The sequence below is a fragment of the Molothrus ater genome, chromosome 1 (assembly GCF_012460135.2).
Source record: "Molothrus ater isolate BHLD 08-10-18 breed brown headed cowbird chromosome 1, BPBGC_Mater_1.1, whole genome shotgun sequence".
NCBI lineage: Eukaryota > Metazoa > Chordata > Aves > Passeriformes > Icteridae > Molothrus > Molothrus ater.
In genome coordinates, this window is record NC_050478.2 from 101,009,595 (window position 1) to 101,034,298 (window position 24,704).

Here is a 24,704-nt window from a genome sequence, read left to right on the forward strand (position 1 = left end):
TCAAGAAAAAACCCTGTTAACAACAAAAATTTAAACGAGAAAAAAAGTGAAGAAAGAAAAAATTGTTAGCACCCCTCTCCAAAACCAACACGAAAAGAAGCGTTAGGGAAAACCGGCGAAGTTTTCAGCGCAGAAGGGGAGCCGGCGCGGTGGCAGGACGGTCCCGGCGGAGGGGCGCGCAGGCAGGGGCGGGGGAGGCGCGGAGCGGGGCGGAGCGGGGCGGGGCGGGGCGCACCGCGGGCAATTCCCTGGCGCGGTGCGGGGCGCTCCCGGGTGCCGCCGGCTGGGCCCGCGCCGTCGGGCGAGCGGGGGAGGGAGGGCGGTGGGGGGAGCCCCGGAGGGGCGGGCGTGTGCGTGCTCTGGGCCGGGGGTGCGGCGCGGCGCTGCTTGCATGGGCTGCCGCCGGGATGCGGCGGGAGGCGTGAGGCGGCGCGGCTGAGGCGAGGAGGGGACGGGCGATGCTCCGCCGCCGCGGCGGCTCCGCTCACGGGCGGCCCTAGGAGCGGCGGTGGCGCGCAGAGAGGGACGGCTCTCCGGCCGGCCGGCCGGCTGCGACCCCCGTCCGCCGCGATGGCCAGCGAGGTGGTGTGCGGGCTCACCTTCCGGCTGCTCCTGCCCGTGTGCTTGACTGCCGGTACGTCCCTCCGTCCCTCCCTCCTTCCATGGGTCCCCGGGAGGGTGCGCGTCCCGGGGCCGTGGGATCGCCGTCGCTGCCGGCTTGGGGGATGCTCCGCTCTCCTTCCTCGTGGCATCTTCCCCGTTCCGCTGTTTCTCCAAGAAACTTTAAACTTCGTAACTCGCCCCTAATTTCTTATATGTTTGCCGTTGTTATTAATTTTTGTCGCCGTTGCGGTCCGCTCGGGGTTGCGGGGCTCCCACGTGTGGTGGGGTACTCGCGGCCGCCGCACCGGCGTGCGGGACTCCGCGGCTTTTCGCTCGGAACAGCTGCCGCTGCTTTCCGAGTCCGGCCTCGTCCCGCATCCTCGGGCAAGGCGTGGGAGAGAGGAGGATTCGGGGTTTGCCCTGCAGGCAGTGTTAGGGTTTCGGGGGTACTTTGTAAAGGGAAGAGTGAGCGTCTTTCAGAAGGAGCAGTTCCCAAATTTACAGAGGTTTCCAGGAGGTAGATTTTCCTTACTTTGAGAGAGAGAAATTTCAGTCTATTAAAGCCCGTTACTTAGCGGGCGGCCATCCAAGAAACTAATTATTTTTGGATGGAGAACTGTGGTGTCCAGCAATGGGTGAATATGTTAATATTAATCCGTGGTCTCCGCACAATTCGGAAAAAGTCTGCAGAAGTTCCGATGCCCGTTAGATCGCAGGACCACGGGCTGGCCTCGAAAGCCGCGGTTGCGGAGGGCAGCTCGGCCGGGCCTGGTGTCCGCCGGGGCGGTGGGGGGCTGTGGGGCGGGAAATGGGGAAGGGGGCCAGGAATGGCACGGCGCGGAAAGAAACCCGTCCATGGTCAGCCCGACGTGGCGCATCCTCCGCGGGCGGCGGAGCGGTGCCGGCCGTACCTTGCGCGGCAGCCGCGGGGCTCCCGGGCTGGTCCCGGGCCGCCGCTGGCCCCTTCCCGGCCGCACGGAGCGGGCGCCGAGCCGGGGCTGCCGGGAGCGACTCCCACCCTCCGTGCGGCCTCGCCGTCCTTGTAGGACCGCGCTGCCCAGCGGCCCCCGAAACACGCATCCTTCCCGGGGCTTTGCCCTTGACTAACCCCGTGGTGGCCCGGCCAGCGCCTCTCTATTTCCGCATTTCTCCCTCCACTCTGCCCGGGAGCTGCCCGACACTCTGTTCCAGGTGCCCTCTCCTGCCTCCGACTTCTCCGGGAAGGAGGATGCGGGTCCCATCCTCAGCCCCGCTGGAGGCATGCGGGACCCAGGGCGCTCCCTGGTGCCTCGCGGTGTGCAGCCCTCCGGCCTGGCAGTGAAAATGCACTTTTCCCCGTCGCTTTGCCTGAGGCCGTGTGTGTGGTGGGTGTTGTTAGCTCGGTTGTATGAGGGATGAGAGGGAGGCAGCTTTTCAGACCAGCACCCGCTTACTGCTCCTTCTAGAGCCTGTGGCCTCCCCGCAGGTGCAGCCCTAGGCTTGGGTGGCCAGCACTGGTGCTGGGAAGGGCACAGTTCCACTGATCCATGGCAGCAGATGAGGGGATTTAAGGCTGTCCCTGTGCACCAGGTGTCTGTGCCGTGGTGGCCGGTGTGTAGGAACGCTGTGTGCAGAGGAGATGGCTGGTAATGCATGGGGCAGGCGGTGAGGTGCTCTCAAAGCCGAGGGCTGGGGATGTCAGACAGGTCTTTCAAGGCCAGTGTTAGTCATAGAGCTAACTCCCTGTTTGGAATCAGCCAGGCCCCGTGCTTTCTTTAAATTTATGAAGGATCTTTGAAGTATGAGGATGAATTTACTGGAAAGACCTGTGGGTCAAAGAAATGAATTAGGTGAATTTTTTTTTTAGTATTATTCTCATTATATAATAGGTTGCTGTGCTATTAAAATAAGAGGGGCATTATTCTGTCAAATGCTCAGACTCCTTCTGTATCAAAACAAGTTCAGATAAAGTGGTTTTGCTGTCCATATTCCCGATATTTAGTAATGCAGAAGTACTTTCGCATTGCAGTAATACTTCCACAGATGAGAACTGATGTTGTCATGAATTGCTTATGCTCATAAATCTTACTAATCGAAAGATAAAACCTGAAAGAGGGACTTTCCATTCTCAGTATGAAAAAGAACTCCCACTGTGGAACTTTTGGGTTTGGACCTAGTGATCTTGTACAGCTGGATTTGAGAGAGGAATTAGTAAGTGGACAAACAGCTTTTCTCTTACCTTAGTTTACTGTGTCTGTAGGTGTTATTTTTTCCCCCTTTACAAACTCTTAGCAGAGCCCTCACTAGGAGGAAAATCACAGTTCAGCTGTCTTCACTCTTGCACTTACCTTGTGTCTGCACCTGAGTTATCCCTGAGCCAGTGCCCTCTTCCTTTTCAAAGCATCAAGGAAGTGTTTCATGGGCTTCTGGAAAAGGCTTTTTAGAGTGATGGTTTTTGTGTGACTTACGGTGAGGTTACATCCGCAGCTGAAAAGCTGCTGCAAGGACTCACTGAGAGATTGATGCTCTTGTGTCTCCTGCCCCTGTCTGGGCAGTGAATGTGTCTGGCACTGCCAAAAGGATGGAAATGCAGAGTGGTTCTTTTGGTTCAGAATCCATTGTGTATGATTTTAATAAGCTCAGTTACTACAGTTTCTTATCATGGTATAATTTTTTTTTTTTTTCTAAGACTAGAAAGTAATGAGGTTGGAGAGCCCTGACCAGGTATGTGGAAGGCAGTGGCAGCTGTGGCAAATCATTAAAAGTAACACATCTGCTGAGCTGAAAATGGATTCTTTAAATACTGTTAAAATGGTTAATGCTTTAAGTCTTAATACCTTAAATACCTTAAGTTCACATACTTTTAAAATAAATACTAATGCTAGTTTGCATTTATGAAAAAATATCAGTTTGCTGGGATGAAATACTTTCCAGGCACTGATCAGTACCACATATCTGAGAAAAAAACACAATTGCTTGTAAGAATTTTTAAGATCAGATCTGTAGCCCTGAAGTCTAATCTTGTGCAGGTAAGCCTCCATTTAAAGCTCAAGAATGATGGGTCTTGAGTGTCTGATAAAGACAGGAAACTTAACACACACAAAATAGAAGGCTTTGGAGATTGAAAAGCTTATTGTGGGCTTATGACTTCAAGGTTGATCCTGTCATGTTATTTTCATGATAAAAATCTTATGTTCAGTCCAATGTGATCCTAGAGTTTGGATAGTAACTTAGAGTAATGTGAAACTTATTGCAAATAAAGTAGTGTGTTTGGTAATAAGACTGAGAGAGTTGGGTACTTTATTGGATTTTTTTTTTCAGTGTGATTACTACAATGTGATATTTTTTTCTCTACTGTAGTAGTACAATGCTGAAAAAACAAGTAACAAATTAAAGGAGAGGGAGCTTTTGGCACTGGTGCTGAAAAGTGGGCTTTATGTATTTTGTCTTTTAAAGCTTGAGCCTTGGTGTCAATCTGTCTTCTTTTGTTCCTCATATGTACTTGAAAAATGCAAGAAGTGATTTTTTGTGTTGAAGTAAGGCATCAGAGCAATCTTTTGGTAATTGCTTTCTTTGGTTTACAGAGACTTGAACCACAAAGCTGGCTTAATAACAGTTTTTAATTATACTGCTTCTAATTGTTTTTGTTCACACACAATTCATTAGTTTTCTCTTAAGCCAAATATGGTTATTTTCAAATGGGGTGCTGGGGAAAAAATGCTTAGGACATTTTTCCAGAGGATGGCTTTCTCTGGGTTTTGACTGATGCTGTTGGATTGTGTGTTATTAGCAAATGGGCTTCAGTGAGGTAGTTTCCTGGGCCAAGTGCTTCCCAGAAAAGTTAGACTTGCTTTCTGAACTCTTGAATTTTGACCCAGATGAACTCAGAGTTGTAGAAGCTTCGAGAAAGTTTAGAGTTTTCTGAGGGGTTGAGTGCAGGTATCAGTGTTTTGAAAGCAATGGCAGATAAAAATAAAATACTTCAGAGTTTTTTTGATGACAGAGTTCAGATATTATTTGGAAATATTCACAACTGTCTTTGAGCCAAATGCTTAAACTCCTGGTAAATAACAGGAATTATTTTTCTTCATTTTATTTCTTTTATTTCTCCTTTCAGCAACCAGTACTCATGAAAATGATACTGAATGAATCAGGATTAGCATCTCTTCAAGATATGAACAATATGTTGCAGAGAACATTTCTTAAATCATTACAGTATTTTCAAAAGTACATATATTCACCTGCTGGAAGTGCCTCAGTGGGAGTGAGGTCTGTGTTCTGCCTTGGAAGGAAAAGGTAGATTCCATGATGCTTGGGTGATATTTATCCCCAACTTAACAAATATTGATGAGAATTTTGAGGGGGAAATACCTGAATTACTACATTACCAGGTATTAAAATGCTTCTTAAATTGCATGTTTAAAGTGTATTTCAGAATCCGATGCCTCCCTGTATGTTTTGCTGCTCTGAATTACTGCTACTCGCGTCTGCTATAGAGAGAATAAATTGGGCACCTGTAATACTGGGGCAAGCCTGTGGAGGCAGTGAACCATGCTGTGCTTGGATTATTATTTATTTTGTGCTTTTCGTTGATTTCACTGGAGGTGGCTGTTCAAGAAACGATCATAGAGTACAATATTTTGTTGCAGTTTTCAGGTGACTGAGTGATTTTTATCTGCCTCCCGCTGCAGGTGATGCCATGGTGATGACATAGCAAGTTGTGATGCAAGACTGTTCAGACTAGAGGGCAGTTTGTGTAGAGGCATTGCATGTGACAGTGTAAACATACATATCAAAAAACTTTGATATATTTTTAAAATTGAAATAAACTTTCTGTAGATGGGGAAAGTCATGCTTATTATGCTTTAAAACTGGTCAATTACTGAAAAGAAGGCAAAAATCAGACTGGTGGGGTTTTTTTGTCATAATGGTGACATCGGGGAATATTTATTATGATGAACCAAGAGAATGCTAGGGACCAGCATGATAAAAATTCACATAGATTTCCCATTACATTCTAAAACTCTGCGTTGTCCCAGAACACTCATAAAAGTATTAGTCACAGCAACAGAAAGTCTAGAAACCATTAGTGGGTAGCATGCTGAAAAAAAAGTTAACTTGGATGTCAGTTTGCACAAGAGATTCTAAACCAGCTAAAATGGCAGCTTTCCTTTGTCATGCAAATGATTTAATTTATTTTACCTGGCTTCTTTGATTACAGGAAGTTTTGCCTCGTTCAATGGGAGCAGGTGAAAGGTGTCAAGCGGGAGCAAAATATCCACAGCCTTGCAAGAGCAACATTTTCCAGGCTTGTAGGCACAGGGTTAGATGTTCTTGTGCACAAAATGACGTTGCAATCTCTGTGGCTTCCACCTAGGGTCAATTAAAATCCAGAGGAAAGAATTTTTGGGAGAGTGGGGAAGCAGCAGTCTGCTGCAAGTGCAGTGCTCCCTCTCTCTGATGTAACAGCCATCTCGGATTGGCTGTCTTTGCTTCTTCCCTAGCACTCAGGCTGAAAAACCACTTAAAGATGAATTCCACCATAAAATAGGAATAAAAGTTGTCTCCATAGGTTCTTACCTTGTCCACTTACTTATCCTAGCCATTCTGTTAAGTGATTTGAATCCACTTAATTACGAAGATGAACAAAAATCAGAACCTATAAGTGTGCAAGGGTTAGGGCTGACCTGGTGGGTAGCTTGTTCCAGAGATAGTGTTGAACATGGAAATGGAAATCAGTGGGAGACTGCTGCCTGGTGAGAGTTACTTGAAGAAAGTGGACAGTTTGCCTGGTGACTGTCAGAACTGGAAAGCACCTGAATCCTTTATTTGTTGTGCTGGAGTTCATGGAAATCATGTCATGCATGAAATTCCCAGTCTTCTAAATTGCAGATACAACACTGAGCTGTATTTTGGTTTTTGGTTCCTTTTTTTTTTTTTTCTTTTTAATCAGAGCAGTCAAATCAAAACAGGAAATGACGAACCTGTGTGCATTTGGTGATAACTCATTTTTTGGTGGATGTTTCTGATGCAGATCAGGGAAGAGAATGATACAATTATTGCACCTGTATGTATGTAGCTATGGTGCTTTTTCATTTCAGGTATTTGCTAAAGTCCAAAACTGCAGGAAACAGCAACTGATATACAATAGGCAGGGGGACGGAGTTCAACAGTTTTAACCTCTTAAGCACAAAAATAATTTCATGTTACATCTTCAACAATATTTTTGTTCAAGTAGCAGAGTTGTAAATGCTAGCACAAGCCGAACAACTTCAGAGTGGCTGGTGTTGCTAAAAGAACTCTTGCAAGGAAGTATCATGCAAAGGATTGTATCTGAAAGGGACACCAAATTATGTCCTCCTTCAGAACAGTAAAATCTTTCCTGCAAGTGTGTAAAGCTGAGTGTTTACACTTCACATTTTCTTCTCTACAGTTTTTTCACCTTGAAATGATAATCATTGTGAAGCTGTGGTGTCTTTTTTTGAGGATAATGTTTGGTTTGAGGAACAACAGTAACTACTTTCATGTGTTAGACTGTAGCACTCTGAAAAACAGACTGTTTAGCTTCCATTGTGAAGAATGAAATTAGCAAGTTCTAATTAGTGAAAAAGTCTGTGTAGTCAGCAGATTGTTTTAGCCTTTCCAATATCTTCAGGTAGTTCTAAAGATACTCTAAGTATGATTTGCTAGTAAGAGGCTGTACAATTTTTTTTCCCTGTCCTGCAGTGGATTGATCAGTATTTGTAACTAAATCAGTCTAGATTTGTTTTTTAGGGTAAAAATTTTCTGTAGCGTTACTTTAGTGGTGACCACAGATCTTCATTCTGTCATTTTGACAGGTCTCTTAAGCAGGTCAGAAGCTGGTAGTGTGTAGATAAGAAGTTTTCAGAATAAGTGAGGGAGCCTTCTCATTCTTTTAGAGAATGAGAGAAACTGGTATATTGGGAGTTATTTTGTCAGATAAATCAGCTCTTTTGATGTGTTTGTTAGAAGTATATCCTTTGATGCATTATGTTCAGGATGTGGTTGTATTAATGCATTTCTCTTTTCCTGAGGGTCTTACCTGTCTATTTCCTATGTTGAGTAGGCAGTTGTAAAACCTGAATGTCACATTAAGGTTGCTATTATGTATTTTAATTTCTTTTATATCATTAATTCTGAGCTGCAGTGTTAGCTTTGATAATATCCTGGGGCAACGAATTCCATGGGTGTATTCCACCAGGAATAAAAAGAAGTACTTTAAAATTAATTTTGAGTTTGTTGCCTTAGTAAATAATCCTTTGGATGGGAGAAAGTATGTAATCACTTAAATCAACAACAGTGTAGTGTTCTGTTTACTCTAACACTTTAAAATAACATTCACAAGCATAAACTCAACCATTAAGATTAACTGTAGAAATTAACAACTCTGAGTTTCCCATCAATTGTCCAGTTCTGAAGAGAAAGGGATGAGGATTATGTAATTCTGCCTTCTCCATAAAAAAGGAGTTTCAGGACAGGATACCTTTACAGCTTGTATAGACAGCACAGTGTAGCTCTTCTCTGAATTCATTCAGGCAGTCTTTAGTTTGGAAGGTGTTTTATAAAAGTAAAACTTAAAGTGACGCTGTGTTTGCGAGTGATACACTAATCACTCCCTTTTGGGCAAAATATTCTAAAGCCTGGGACTCCAGACATTGCAGACTCTGTCTACTGTTTCCAAGCCACTAATTAGTTAATATAGCTTGACAGAACCAAATGTTAAAACTGAAGTACCAAGGGGTATTCAAGTGGGGATCAGTTCTGTCCCTTGATCCAAAGTTGCATAGATGACTGGAAAAGATTTCCTGAACGGTTCAGGTGGTGTGTTCTGGACTCCTGTTGTGCTGCAGCACGCCAAACACTGTGTGGTTAGAGATGCTAAACAAGAACAAGTGCTGTCTTTTTCCTAGTTGTGCTAATGCCACTCAATAAACAGTATGTTGATTTTTTTCTTTTTAAAGATGTGCTATTAAAGAAATTAGCTTCTAGTAAATTTGAGGAACACTAAACTCCTTTTGCTAGCCGTCATGTATTTCAGGTTGCATGTATACATTATTTTTAGTTTAGCTTTTTTAAATGCAATGTGGGTTGCAAAGACTCGGAAAGGAATTATCAGTGAAACATACTGGGTAGCCAGTGTAACCCCCCCCCTTTTGCAGTTTGATAGAAGGCCTTTATCCAAATTAATAAATCTCCAGCTGTGAAAGGTGATGATGATTACAGCATTAGGCATCTCTGATGGTGTTGATTTACTTGTCAAGGAAATCTAGCAAACAAGTACAGTGACACTCTGAATTTCATTTTATTACATTCTCATATATTGGGAAATGTCTGGAACATGCAAAATGATTGCACAGAGGCTCCATCTGTTTTTGTTGTGCTTTTTTTTCCTAGTTATATTTGTGGCTTTTTACTACACCTTTCAGAATCGCAGTTTCCTGGTCACTGAGAATAGATTTTAATGAGCCAAAGGAAAGTGAGGGAAACTTGTCTCCACAAATCCTGATGTATGTAGAAAACTTTTACAACATTAGATCGTGTTGTCATCTGTGACAATATTGTCAAATACTGTCAAAACAGTATTCAAAAGCATGTTTCAATTTGTTGCTCCTTCACTCCATGCTTAGAATTAAAAAACCCTGCCCTATTACATTCCTTAACACTGTGTTCTTTTGACACAGTTACATACTTAAATACACTTCTACAAAACAACAAGTTAAAAACTCGTGTTTTAACCCTTCAAAACTTTGTCAGAGACCAGACTTTCTGGTGCATGTGTTTTGAAGGGCTTTTCCAGTTGCAAGCACAGAATTGTAATTATTTTCTTTGGTTTGCATGAGTCACTGACACCATCAACATTTTCTTTGAGGGCAGTAATTGTCTATTTCTCTATAGAAAGTCATAGAGAAATACTTGTGCTTTTTTTGAATGCTAAATAATGAAATTGTTTTTTTCAGTTTGTAGTGTTGTTGGCCAAAGAAATTCTGTTGTGATAACTGTATCATCAGCTAGAAAAGCTGCGTAGTCATCTTGATTCTTCTCCTTCGTCCTCTTCCTCCTTCTTTCTTGTCATGTTATGTCTTTGACATATTATTTAACATGTCAAATAACTGTAATTTGGAGAATAAAGATCTGTGAAGTATGACCCAAATCATCTTGTTTGTTAGCTAAATATGGGGCATATGTATTTGCAGTATAGTGCTAAGTAAGCAAAACCCACCACTTCCATAGCTTATTTTCTCAAAATTGAAAGGAAATCAATAACCAGCTTTTAAAAAATTTGCTTTAAACAAAGTTTCTTTGCTATGTTCTTAAAGCATCTGGTAAAGATAATCACGTTTATGACTTTCTTCTGTCATTTCAGAGTATAATTGGGCAACACCCCCCAACACACCAGTGCAACACTGTCTATTTGTGAAATATGTTTCAACTGGAATCTCTATAGTTCATGGTTTTCACTATGCTTATTCTTATTAGCCTGTATATAGACTTTGTTGTCATGTGTAGAGTTTTACTTGTTAGCCATTTGTTTTTATTGAACTGAGTGACTGAACTCCACTATGATGCTGTTGATGTACATAAACATGGCCCGTTTCTTGTGGCTTTTCATTGCCATCTGCATGTAAAGCTTCACAGTTGCTTGAAGATCTTGACAAATATTTTTCTTGCTAATTTGCTGAAAGCATAAGTAAGCATACTCATTTTATGTGTGTTTAAAAAAAGATCCTTGCAGTTTATCATACTACAGTGATTTTAGGAATAAATTGTTTAGAGATACAATAACTTCATGTGCAATAAGCCACTATCAAATTTGGGAGCCTCAATAAGCCTCTCCTGATGCCTACATTTTTATCATAGCATGCAGATAGACTGAGGGGTACAAGACAATCCCACTGTGCTGTTTGGAGGGTAGAAATCAGGGCTGACCTAATAATTTAAGTTATTAATTATTACCCCTCCCTTTGCAGAAGTTCACATTAAAACAGAGAAAAGAGGCAGTACCAAAAATCTTGTTTCCTACAGCTTGGCTGCTGGGTGAGCCATACTGGCAGCAGTAAGGAAATGGCAGAAGGTCCAAGTGGTCATTAGTGTGCCCCAGAGGATGAAGCTGTTGGTTGGAGTTGCTAGAATTGCAGAACAAGAGTATCAGGTTATTTCCTGCCTGTATTTACTGTTACTGTATTTGGGGGAGTTCCGTTTGCTTCTTCCCCCTGTGGAGTTTGCACTTTCCTGTTGCTCTTGGAATGGAATAGCAGTAAGATTGTTCCAGTGCTACACAATATTGCAAACTGGAAGGAACAAGGATGTCCCATTACCAGAGTATCCTGCCTGCATAATTAATGCGTGTTAGTTGTCCTCAAAATACTCAGAAATGAGAATATAGTAGTTGTTTAAAAAAAAGACAACAGCATAAAGAATGAGCAAGCCAAGTCACCAGATTAAGCCTCTGTTTTGTGGAGAAAGAATAATGTTCTTCTGCAGGGTGAGAAATTCCCCAAATGTTTGGTTTGGGTTTCTTATGCCTTCCTTTGAAGCAGTTGAGGTTGGCCACACCCCTACCAACCCCTGCCCCAGGTTTCTGGGGTGATTATGGGAGGGGCATTTGTCAGTCTTTCTGTTTCCCTCCTCACAGCATCCCAGGCTGGGAGGCACCTCAGGAGATCTCCTCTCTAATCTCCAGCTCAATGCAATGCTGAATTTAACTGTGATTGCTCAGGGCTTTTTCCTGTTTGGTGAAAATCTGAGAGGAGCGGTCTACAGTCTATTGCTCTACTTAGTTAATCTCACAATCATTAGGATTTAATTTCATTTGTTTTCCTTCATCTCTTATATCCCTCCAACTTCCATTTTAGCCATTGTATCTCAGGAGACAACTTTATAAACAGCCTGGCACTGTCTTTTCTATAACCTCCCCTTAGGTCAGGAGGCTGCTGTGAAGTGGCCACAAAATTGCCTTGTCTTGGAGCTGAATGAGCCTGGGTCCCTCAGCCTCCACTGTCTTTGGGATTTGGGAAAATCCTCCCCTGGATTTTTTCAAGTTTCCTGAGAGGGGCCAAAATTGCATGTGTTTTAATGATAGCTGAAGAAATCCCTTTAATGATATCCCTTCCCTTGGCTATGCTGCACTTGATACAGCCCAGGGGCTTATGTTGAATGTCCCAAGGGACACTGGGTTGGGAACTTTTTGACCTGGTTTGAGTGTAACAGAAAGTAGACATTTACCATTTTTATTGTTCCTTAAAAGAGAAAAACCAAACAAAAAGCCACCCCAAAACACAACCCTGAACTTTCAAACTGTGATCAAAGGTTCACAAGTAAAACTAAATTGGTGTTTGGATATTATATCTGAACAGTCAGCATTGCTACCCAGGCAGAACTTGTTAGAATTTTTCTTCCTCATTTTTCATTTAAGAACCTAAGCATTAATTATTTGCAGTAAATCCTAAACACTCTCTCCTCACATGAAAGTATGTTCTTCAACATGTTCTAGTTGTGGCCTTTGAGTTTTGATCCTAAAATGTGTAGCAGCAGATCTTGGAAGTCCTCCTGGGAGGAGTTGTTTCTTCAGTCTGTGTAAACTCACTGGTACCTCAAATCTCATGAAAGTGCAGATTTCCATTCTTGGTATTAAAATAGATTAATTACAGCCTCTATCTGTAGGGCATGTTTGATTTGCTGTGTTTGAGTGCATACAAAATGCACTCAAAAGCTCAGAAAAGTTGAACTTGTGTTTCTCACCTGAATGTGCTGATTATTAATGAATGTTATTCCTTAACATTGGCACCAGCATCAGTCACTGACTTGCAATGAATGGAATGATGAATTAGTACAAGACCTACAAAGTTTATTCCCAATTTCAAGAGCTGTCCAAAGCTGGCGGTTCTAAGGAACTAACTAGCCAGTAAATTATTGGCATTATTTTCCCAGCAATCATGTTCACATACTTGAATATTTTTAATTAGTCAGTATTTCTTGTTATTCTGCATAACTTTGACAGCTAATTTGTTTTAAAACCACAGGAAAAAATCAGCTCTGCATGTTTCTTTATTGCATTCTTTTCTCCTACATGACCTCCATCTCATGTAGAACTGACAAATTACTTTTAGCAGTAGTTATTTTACTGTTCGGTTTCAATTTTGAAACAAGTATTTGAAAAACTGGCTTGTGTTCTGGCCATATGAAACACTGTGTTGATCATTCAAAGAATCTGTTGTGCTGGGTTCTATAAATCCAGCAGAATTGTCTCAATTTTTTTCCCCAGAAAACTGAAAGATTTATTATTTATTTCTTTGACTAGTGTTCAGTTAACTGTGCTGCTTTTAGAGGGTCAGCCCACTGTATATTGGAAACTCCCTTTCCTAGGCTCTTTCATTCTGCAGGAAGCATGGGAGGAGTTACAGTTCAACTATATAAAAAGTTGAACTGTTTGTGGCATATAGCATTTGATAAAAGGCAAGTTATTGATCCCAAAAGTCACATGCTGCTACTGTTTTTGTCTCTTGTTCTGCACAGGTGTGCCCTTGGGTTCCAGGTGATTAAAACATGGAAAACAATAATTGGTATAGTTGTAGCTGCCCAGATGACTTTTCTGAGGGCTCTTTATGCTGTTGTAGTTGTGGGAAATATACTCAAGTCTTCCTGTAGCTTTTCAGTCTTCTATCAAATTTGCATTTTGCATGTCATCTGTTGCTCAAACCGGTCTTTCATTGTGAGATTATCTTCTTTTCTAAATATAAGACATCGAAAAAGTAAATTTGTATCTGCAGGGAAATATCAAAATAGTATGTATTTTTAAAAAATTTTAAAGATACTGGTAATTTTAGCTTTAGAGTTTCATAAAAATTGTGTAACCAAAATGTTCATGTTCCTCTGATATTCTAGCAAGGAGTAGGTGTATTTCTCCTAGTATTTGAGAAATGAAAAAAAACGAGACAAGATGGGCCCAACTCAGAATTGTCAGACTCCATGTAATTTACTGAATCATGCTTGCTTGGAGGTATCCATCTTTTTTGCAAATCAGATTCAGGAAGTTTCTTGTTTGCATCCCATGTGTGTGCATAAGGAGTGAATCAAACATAACAGAGGTGGGGAGGATGAGCATGCTACAGAACAGCATTTTTAAAATTCATATTACTATAAAATGTAGCAAAGTAAGTCAAGGTAAGCATATGCTATTTTATTTTTTCCTTCAGGTAGAGAATATTGAGTAGGCTTGGTAATAAATGTATTTGTAACATTTTTTACAAGAATTGACACAGTTGTATTTTTTGGCATGTTGATAGCTAGGATTTATTGCTTAATTGATTTAAAACCTCACATTTCAGGTCAGCTGATTCTTTCAGGCATGATGCAGATATATATTTTAAAATTTTTTTTCTTTTAAAACACCATAATGATTCCCAAGGAAGTTGTCCAAGAACAATGTTGCCAGTGCCAGAAGGTTATTTGAAAATGCCAGTGTCTGAATTCCATTAATTAGGTAACATATAATACATCGTCTTCACAAAGCTGAGTAAATCAGAGGAAAATGTAACACCAAATTAGAAAGAAACTGCTGTTGGAACTTCAGATAACTAATAATCAGCTTGTCATTCTCTTCAATACTGAGGTATGTTTGTATCTGATTAGATAGTTCCTTACACTTAAAATAAGAAATAATCTGAGATTCAATCTCAAAGTCAGCAGAAGCCATCTGGTTAGTGTAAGAGCACAAATGGTGTCAATAAATTAATGATGTGGGTGCGCACAAGCAGTGGAGAAGGAGACATTAAGAAAGTTTGGGCACAAAGGAAAGGAAGGAAAATGTCTTTCCTGAAGTGGTTAATCAAAACTGAAGGTGAAGATACTATTGCTGTTGTTCACAGAACTGTTGATAGCACATTAAAGTTACTTGTTTCATGCTGGTTATCAAAATCCTGGCAGAAAACGTTGCCTTTCAAAGGCTCCTTCCACAAGCAGCAACATAATTGTCTCTTCTCATGAACACGGAAAAAAGATTCCTTAGACTGTCAAAGTAGCCTTTGCTGCTAGTGGTTTTTGCTTCCTTTTTTTTCTTTCTTTTTTTTTTTTTTTTAATTGCTGCTGTCTGAAAACCAGATTCACGTCCCTTATGGATGTTGAGTGTTCTGAGGAAAAAACCACAAACAAATTGCCTCCTCATTTAATATTGTCCTTTGCACTTTTCTTGCAAAAGGAAGCAATGCAAAGATTGCATGCTTCATGGAAGTTCAGCCTGGCTTCCTGTCAGTTTTATCTTATGGTATAATTAAGCTCATTATATATTTAGATTGCTTCTAAGAGGTCATAACTAGAGGCAATATAGAGTAGAATAGAATAGAATGATTTAGGTTGGAATAGACCATTATAAACCCAGCTGTTGACCTGGCACTGACACCACTAAACCATGTCCCTGAGCACCACATCTACATGCCTTTAAAATACCCCCAGGGATGGTAATTTTACCATTTTCACTTCAGTGAAAATTTCTTTTCACTGAAGAAATTTTTCCCAATATCCAAGCTAAACTTCCCCTTGTGTGGCTTGTGACCATTTCCTATTGTCCTGTCAATTGTTACCTGGGAAAGGAGACTGAGGCCCATTTTGCCACAATGTCCTTTGAGGTAGATGTAGAGAGCAGCAAGGTCTCCTCAGTGTCCTTTTCTCCAGGCTTAACAGCCCCAACTCCCTCAGCTGCAACTTGTAAGACTTGTGCTCCAGACCCTTCATCAGCTCCTTTGTCCTTCTCTAGATATGGTCCAGTGCCTCAATGTCCTTCTTGTAGTGAGGGGCCTAAAACTGAATATAGGATTCAAAGTGTGACCTCACCTGTGCCCAGTACAGGGGGACAATTGCTGGTCTCACTATTTCTGACACAAATGACCTTGTAGTATTTGAATCTTTGTACCTTGCATTGATTTCTTGTGAATTTTGAGTGGTCAGCATCCCACAGTAATCATCTGTCGTCTTATTTTGGAAATAATGTTAGTCAAATATAGAATGGGTAGTGCTACCTGAAATATCTTATATTTAAAAATAATTATAGCAAATATGCGATATGTTGGTTTCTTTGAGTCAGAATTGCTGAAAGTGGTAGTATTAAACAATTCTATCCTAATAATTTAGATTATGATCCTGTAAGAGAAATCAGAATTTTTTCCCAGTATTTAACAGGCAGAGGAAAAAATCAGACTGAGCCCCACACACGTTTCTTAGATATATGATGGGGGTTTAACTTTTTTCAGTGCACTGAAAAATCTGAAATTGGGTTTATGACCAAAAGAAAAATAATCTGAAAAAAACTTAACTATATGAATTAGGTGTGAATATGAATCATGGTACAATGGTAATAGTTTGATTTCATTAGGTACCTGTGTAAGACACCTGGGTAGGACTGAACACCATGATCACAGTTTTTGCTGGCTTCCTAGTCAGTAGAAATGGAAGCATTTAGCATTCAGAAGGTCTCTGTGAAAGGATGTGCTAGAAAATCCAAAGATCCTGTGAAAGAGCTATGAGATGAAACAAGCTAGTAAAAATCATAAAGAGAATAAAAACGTTCATTTAGTGAGTTAAATTTACCATTGTCAAATCCAGAAAGCTGTGCAAATGGTTTGCATGGTTCAGGACACGACCAGCAGTGCTGAAAGCATCTGCTGGGTTGTGGGTCAAAGACAGCGTAGCAGCAAATCTTTTGCTAGTGTTCAGTGTCATCAGGCATAGTATCTGCCCAGACTTCCAGTGTTTGCTGAAAAACATGTGTGGCTTAACATGTGTTTCTTTCTGAAGAGCTCTCTTTTAGCAATATGTAAAGGATTTTGTCTGTTAAAAGATTGCAAAAGGTTTTTGGTTTCTTTGTTTGTTGGTTTAAATAGTGCCTGTGCAGACATCACCAGTTAAACTGACTATTTATTGGCTAGGATGATGGTTCTCTTACAAAGCACAACATTTTGCAGCAGGAAATCTGGTTTTATCTTCTGTGCAGTAGTAATGGATTATCTTGCTGGTTATGTTGTCATCATGGCATTACTGAATTCTTTAATGTGTAGTGAAGTAAATCAGCTGACAAAAATATGAGAGTGTAGGTGTATTTAGTTTTACTACATGAAGTGATCTGATTTGTTTTTGTGGTAAATACTACAAATCTGCAGCAGAAGTGTAAATTGATGATTCCATCAGAATTGGTAGATGGAGTAGTTTTATCCTGAATTATCCTTCCAGGTGAAAAAGTATGACAATCCTATCCCTGGAACAAGACTGAGACAGCAGAGTATTAAAAATTCAGGCATGGTGGTGGGAACAGATATCTTTTTATATAACTAGGAGGGTATGTGGACAAACAAAGGAGGCATTTGAAGGTATATATAAAGTAGCTGGTAGGTGAATTTAGACTCTTCTAGCAAGAGATAAACAGATTTCCCTAGCCCACAGTAAAATACTGCCCATATTTTCCAGCGAAGAAGACTGTAGTGGGTTGACACTGGCTGGATGCCAGGCAGCCACGGAAAGCTGATCTCTCACTCCCCTCCACAGCTGGACAGAGGAGAGAAAATTTAACAGAGGGTTCATGGGTCAAGATAAGGACTGGCAGAGATCACTCATCAAATACCATCAAGGGCAAAACAGACTCAGCTTAGGGATATGAAATTAATTTATTATTAACAAAATCAGAACAGGGCAAAAAGAAATAAAATCAACCCTTAAAAACACCTTCTGCCCACCCCTGCTTTATTCTAGATCCTGCCACCAACAGTGCAGGGAGATGGGGAATAGGGGTTATGGTCACTTTATCACCTGTGTCTTCTTCTACTGCTCAGGGAGAGGACTCATTCCCTTGCTGCACCATGAGGTCCTTCCCAGGGCAGACAGTTCTCCATGAACTTCTCTGGCCTGACTCTATCTCATGAGAAACAGCTCTCTGAGCTGCTGCAATGTGAGACCCTCCCATGGGCACCAGTCCGCCTCAAACTGCTGCAATCCTCCAAGGACAGGCTGCTCCAGCCTGGCAGCAGGACTCCCCTTCCACAGCTCTGCCACAGGGTCACAGCCTCTTCCCCAGCATCCATCCATGGGCGCAGGCTCCTCCACGGGCTGTGGATGGATCTCTCCATCCCTGTGGGTCTCCATGGGCTGCAGGTGCATCTCTGCATCCTTGTGGATATCAGTGGGCTGCAGGGGCAGAGCTGCTTCACTGTGATCATCACCACATGCTGCAGGGGAATCTCAGCTCTAGGGTCTGGAGCAGCCCCTCTCCATCCTTCTTCACTGACCTTGGTACCTGCAGAGTTGTTGTCACATGTTCTCACTCTGCTCTTCTCTGGCCACAATTACAATAGCAGGACAATTTTTTTTTTTCTTTCTTCTTAAATCTGTTATCATAGAAGTGTTACCACTATTTATAATTGGGCCGTCCTTGGCCAGCAGCATGTCTGTCTTTGGAGCCACCAGGGATTGGCTCTGCTGGACATGGTGGAAGCTTCTAGCAACTTCTCACAGGAGCAACCTGTAGCCCCCCTGCTACCAAAACCAGGCTATGCAAACTCAATACACTTTCCTTTTTAGAAACCACATGTCCTCACATGGGAGCTGGTCTGCTTCTGAACTTGTCATTTTTCTGGAAAAGCGAGTCATGGTTTATAGGGGTTGCATTGATGTGACTCCAGAAGAATAGTCGCCTTTACTGGAAACAAACTGAATTACAGTTGAAGAAATGCAAATTGAGTGTAATTTATTGGCCTGCTGAATGTCACAGGAGAGAACAATTAATGAGGAAGATGATATAATAATGTAATTGTAGGGGAATTTAGTGTTTCAGGTCATTTTAAGCCCTAGTTTATGAAGTATTTGGAGGCAGGTAAATAAGGGCAGTTAAGCAAAGACCAGGAGAGCAGGCAAATGGAGTATGAGGGCTGGGAGTACAGAGAATAAGGGAGATGTTAGTAGGGTGGGAGATGGGGGAGGAGGTTTCCATAGAAAAGGGCAAAGAAATCACTGTCTCATTTGAGACATAGGAAAATGAGTAGATGAGTTCAAAAAGATTAATGATGTTTGGAAGAGGATAGGAAGCTGAAGAAGATAGCCAACGGGGCCAGCTGGCAGAGTCATAATAAAAACATCAAATAACTCTGTCAGTAGAAAATACGTTAGCTGTGGTGGCCAGCAAGAATGTGTGACTTCTAGAAATTTCAGGGAAGGAGGTGACAGGACTTCTATAAATAACTGAATTAAGGGATATAGAAATAGAGTATTAAATATTGAAAATAGAAGTGGAAATTCAGAGGAGAGACAAAGATTTTGTCAGTCTTTCAGAGCACCTTTGGGAAGGTGACTAGGCACACAAGAAGAGACATCAAAAGTGACAAATATGAGGTAATGCTGAAAAGAAGGAGTGGTGAAAAATATGCATTCCAGAATGGAATTTGGTATTTTGGGCTTGGGATTTCAAGGGTTGAAGGGTATTACTGTGGAGATAGTGATCTAATTTTGTGAATATCTGCCTTTAGTGTGATTTGATGTGCTTTTCCCAGAGATGAGTGAAATTTTGGAAGGATCTGTGGTAAATACTACCTGCTGCAACTCGGCCAAGGTACGGACTCGCCTACTTTAGGACTCAACTGATTCTGGCTTGCATTAAAAAAAAAAGAACAAAGTCCCCACCCAAACAAATTATTGTGCTAATGCATTTTTTGTTTCCCCCTAGAAGTTATTCCTTGTCCTTGCTTTGCTCTCCATTGTGTCCTTCTTTGGGCTTTGTGGTTCACAGATGTCTGAGATGCTCAGTTGTCTGCACTCCTGGTGCCATCCTTCTTCCTCACCCTTCCCTTGGCATGGGATTTTCTCCATGTTGAATGGTAGACAGTGAAGAAATGGCTGTGACAGTCTAGGATTGGCTTCTTGAAATTTGACCAAACGAGTGGTGTGAGTTGCTCTGGGAGGGCAGACTTTAAAAAGCAAAGTAGAGCACCTGCCTGACTCAGACCAGCTTGTGCTTCCCACATTGGGCTGTGTGTGGTCCCTGGACCCATCATTGTATGGAGTGGGGTGGCTCTGGGGCTGTCACCAGCAAGAATGGTGGTTCCTCAGCTGACACAGGGACTCTGTGCCTGAGGCTGAGCACTTCTGGAGATAACGCGCATGGGTATCAGCTCAGCAGAGATGGGAGTTTGCCATCCTGGAGCAGAGAGCTTCCCCTGGCTCTGCAGCCTTGGGGTCCTTGGGGATGCTGGTGTGCAGCAGAGAGAAGCTGCCTTCCTGCCAGTCCTGGGGTTGTGCTGGATGTCAGGGGCATGACAACCCCTGCCACACTCTCAGCAAAGGGATCATGGCTCCACCAGCTCCTGTATCCTCTGACACCGCTTGTGGATGGCCGCTGTTGAGTTATCATGGGTTGCCTCTTAGGGCAGTGGTCGTGTCCCGACCTTCAATCTTAACTGTGTTACACAGTGAGCCCAAGGATGCAGTGTGCTCCGAATTAGGCACTCAGCCAGAGTAAAATACATTCTCCTTTTATGAGTCAGCGGCTCTGATTCATTAAAACCATGGTCAGGCAGCCCCAGTCAGCCAGTAATGGTGTTCGGTGGTTCATTTACCCAAGAGGAGTCTGCTCAGTTGTGTTTATGTTTCTGAATTATTTTATTTTTTAACTTTAGGAGAAATATGCTCTTTCTTATGCTTTCTAACACCTTTAAAAGGACAAACAATGTCATGACTGCATAGAGATACTTCTTGTAAATTAACCGCGTTCTTGTATTTTTCAGGAAATTTGATTTTTCTGGGGAATATTATTTTAGTAATTTCACATCTCACTGGGCTGTGACCTTGTACGAGTGCAGTAAATTAAGTCTTTAAGTTTCTTCTTTCAGGACATATAAAAAAAATTACGCGGTGTTGTCATACACCAATCTAAAGGATTCACACAAGTGTGTCTCTTCTGTGCATTGTATTATATTACTGTATTAATTTATACTTAATAAAAAGCTGTACATGCCTGAAAGTTAATTTCTTAAATTTTTTTTTAAATTTGGAAACTAATATATTGACATTTACTTTTCGTTTTTTCAGAGGGAGAAGACTTGCTTGTTTCTGGGGCCTTCTGTTTCACTTAGTTTCTATGTTGTGCTATAAACATTCTTTATTAATATTTCAAAATAGCAACTTAACTTTGCCTTCTTATTTCTAGTTTGGTTTTTTTGAATTTCAATATGAACATTTTTATGGCAAAACTTAAAGGTGGCTTTGTTTCAGTGATCTTAGGAAAGGAGAAAACCTGCAGAATTTTTAAACACTTATTTGCTCTCAGTCTGCTTTTGAAAAATGGAACATGTTTATCTGGACAACTGTGAAATACTGAAATGAGATAAACTATTGCAGCTATGGCTGCAATACTCTTGGGACTCTTTAGCCTTGTCCCCACTGGGAAGCTGACTCTTTGCTAGAAATTGTTGTGGTTTTTTTAAAGTTTTTTTTTTCTTTGTAGCTGTACTCATCTAAGAATTTTGAATGCTAGCGTGGACTGATTAGAACGACTTTTTGTAAACATGTTGCTTTGATTTGGTATATGCAGAACCTTAAACTGAATTTACAGATAAACCAAACATAGCTCAGCAGTGAAAAAAGAATCCCCTTAATTTTAGAAAGTACTGAATCATGTATCTGATGTAATCTGAGTTGGTCCTGGGTAGCTGACAGTAGACTTGCTGGCTGTTACCCTTTTTCTGGTGTAGAAGGCTGCAGCCTGTGAAAGGAGGGAAGAATTTTGCCCTGCTGTGATGACATGGAAAGTGTATAGTCTGGGGCCAGATGTATGTGGAGGAAAAAGGGACATTTATAGTGAAGTTGAGAGAGAGAACATGAAAGTGAGTGCACGAGAGCAGTCGCTAAGTGGAGCAGAGACCATTTATTGATTTGACAGGAAGAAGGAACAAAGCTTTGATAGGGAAGGATTTATGTAAAGGGCGTAATGCACCCTCAGATCTGCTTGCTAAGACTGCCTCATAATAAACTGTCTACAGGGTCAGGGTGCCTCCTGTACTGCTGTATCCATTTTTTGGCTTCTTGCTTCTGAAAATACCAGGTTTTTACTTGCAAAATAATAAACGTGTATGGAGGTGGTATCAGCATTTGCTTGTGTATTATATCTGGTTTTGTAACCTAACCTCTTGGAAACAGGGTTAATATGTATTAAAGGATATGCACAAACTGCTTGTGTTTTTGTGTGCACAAGTAAGGAAATCTGGTTTTGCAAAGCTTTGTGGTTATCAGTGGCTCAGTGACCAGGCTGAAAATTGCATTTGCATCTGTTCTTTTGTGATACAGTTGTCATGTTTCTTTCACCATGAATAAGTTGCAATCCTGTAGGACTGTCAGAAGCTGCTGTTCTTGCTACTTGTTTTGTCAGTAAAATAGTGACAGAAGGCTGGTAACAACTGAGTGCCCTTTTTGTTGGCACTCCAAGGAATACAGCGTGTATTAACAAGAAACAGCTATGAAAAATGCATGAAGTGCCAGGAACTACTGCAAACAAAGGTACTATAAACAGAGCCATCATAACCTGCTACACTTAGAGACAGACTTTTTCTGTGGTAAAACATCAGCCCATCTTATTGCCAAAAAATAAAAAGAAAAAAAAGGAAAGAAAAAACTCCTCCCATTGATCTATCCACGTGTTCCCTAAAGTCTTTCATCTGTTATATGTGAGCTTACACATCAGCACTGCACTTAACATGTAGTTAGTGACAGCCCACCTTTGTCCACTCTCAGGTATGTCTGAATAAATTAGATCAGCTGGTTTCTTTTGAGACCTTCTGACTCATGAATGTGTTCTGCTTGCATGCTGAGGCAGTATATGGTCTCCACACAAACACACCAAACTCCAATTAGAAATCAAACCTTTGTTTGCCCTCCTCTTGCCTTCCTTGAGAATGTTTTTCCAGGCCTTGCATCACTCAAGGGTCAAACCCTGTTAAATCCCAATGAAAATTCCTTCAGAACTAACATGTCCCTTTTTATTGCAGTGCAAAAAACTCTATTTCTTTAGCATATATAGCTTTTGTTCTCTATTCATTCTTGGCTTTACTCTCCTGCCTCTTACATGTTTACAAACACCTGGTATTTTCTCTGTCTTTTGTTAGAATAAACAATTTGAAGTCTAGGTCTTCTACTAGTTATCTGCCTTGCTTTGGATTAAAGGAGGGTAATTGAATTGCCAAGTACACTCCTGGCTAGATGTGGTTTTCCCAGTGATTGATATAATTCCTGCCAGTTGTCTTTTATTACACACTCTCTTCCAGTATAGCAATGTCATACTGGTTCTATTCCATCTGCTAATAGAGCAAACACTGTTGTTTATAGTCACTCAGCCATGTTTACAGCAGCTTGTTTTGTTGGACTGAATAATTTTTGGTGTTACTAAGTGTATTTTGGTGTTACTAATTGTAATAGAATTCCTGTTATTTCAGTCCTCAGAATCACGCAGTTCTGGGAGACTGATTTTCCCTCATATTAAATGCAACTCCCTGATCTGTTTTATTAGCAAGCTTCATTATCACTTGTATTTTAATTGCCAAGTCAACTGACAAAAACAGTAGTGCCCATGCCAAGACCTGGCCTTGCAGAACTCTGCTGGTGATCTTTCTGCAGCTGGAAAGTATTTCCAGCATTACTCAGATCACTTCTGTAGCCACTTTCATTTTATAATTTTAAGCCTTGTTTTAATTTGTTTCCCATGTAAAATATCAGTTACTTTATTAAAGCTGAAATAGAAACAAAGACTTACTACAATTGTCTAGACTGGTTAAGAACCTTATTGTATGGGTCTGGCTTTGGTAAACCTAAGTTTTTATACCTTTCCATGTCTGTTTTTCTTGCCTTAGAAGCTTCTTGTAACGTTTTTTTTAACAAAAACCACAGAAGGATGACAGTTTTTTCTTTACCCTTTGTATTTGCAATTCTTTTCCTATGCTACCTTTACTGACTGATTAGAAGCTTTTTCCTACTAGATGAACTTTATTAAAGAATCCTCCCAGTATCAAGGATAGACTTTTGGTTTAAACAGGTTAAATGTGTTCTTAAATTTTCCCCCAAGACCCCACATACATGATTTTATTGTGCCTTTTTTTTTTTTGTATTTAGTGCCCAATGAAGATTTTTTCCTTAACATTTATGTAGTTAATGGTTCAGTTAATTCAGCTTTGTGTCCCCTTTTTTTTTTTGACAGAGGAGCTTTTTACCAGACTTAAATTATCATGCTGCCAGTAAAAATACCAGTGAAATATATTGCTGCAGAGTGACTGAAAACTAGCAAAGCACCACCAAGTAGGGCTGTCAGGTGTGCATTACATAATTGCAAGCTATTTACCCGCTGTCACTGCTAACCTGCTGAATTGTGTGGCTGGCATGCTCCCATCTCCTCCAGGGGTAACCAAAACAAAGGTGGCACCACATTGTGCACCTTGATGTGCTGAGAGCTTGTCCTGCCATTTAAAAGTAATAGAAGGTGCTGACAGATGGCATGAATGAATTACATTAGAAAACCACCTGAAAAGAAAACCTTTCTAGCCACATTAACAATTAAAGAAATGGATGAGAAAAAGTCATCATCCAGACGAATTATTTCTCTTTGTGCAGAGCAGTTGGGGTTTCCCTGCTGCAATAAAGGATTGAGGGGGTCCTATATTCTTATGTATTTCTCTGTGGATGTTGTCTGATTGCTTCAAAGTCAACCACAAGGGTTGCTGGAGAGAACAAGTGAAAATATTTGCTCTCCTCTTCAATCTGCTTGGGTGGGCATGATGCCTTTTCACAGCGTGCCCAGACCTCGACAGCCAGAGGTAACAGCTGACCACCAAACCTTGATTCTGTTTTGCATTAGCTTCAGTTTATTGATTATCACTCAGGAGCAAAACCAGAAATTGACTTGAAAAGCCCAATAGCTTTCCGAGTTCCCCTTGGTGCATATAGATAATGCAAAGGAGTCTCATTGGAGAGTGGAAGGCTCCATCCATTTTACTTTGATGAGGAGCATTAAAGTAGAAGAGACACCATAAATGAAGCTAATTATTCTAAAATCTTTTCTTCCTAAGAATTTACAGTATTGATGATATTTT

At 41.2% G+C, this 24,704-nt stretch overlaps 1 protein-coding gene across 1 annotated transcript in view; it reads left to right on the forward strand.

Moving 5' to 3' along the window:
• The first annotated feature begins 499 nt into the window (after positions 1–499).
• The window catches only part of PIEZO2 (piezo type mechanosensitive ion channel component 2), a 285,479-nt gene continuing 261,274 nt past the window's right edge, over positions 500–24,704 (forward strand). The window contains exon 1 of the mRNA XM_036378969.2: positions 500–634. Within this exon, the coding sequence (XP_036234862.1) occupies positions 571–634 (64 nt within the window). The 5' untranslated portion in view covers positions 500–570. The remainder of the gene's footprint in view (positions 635–24,704) is intronic.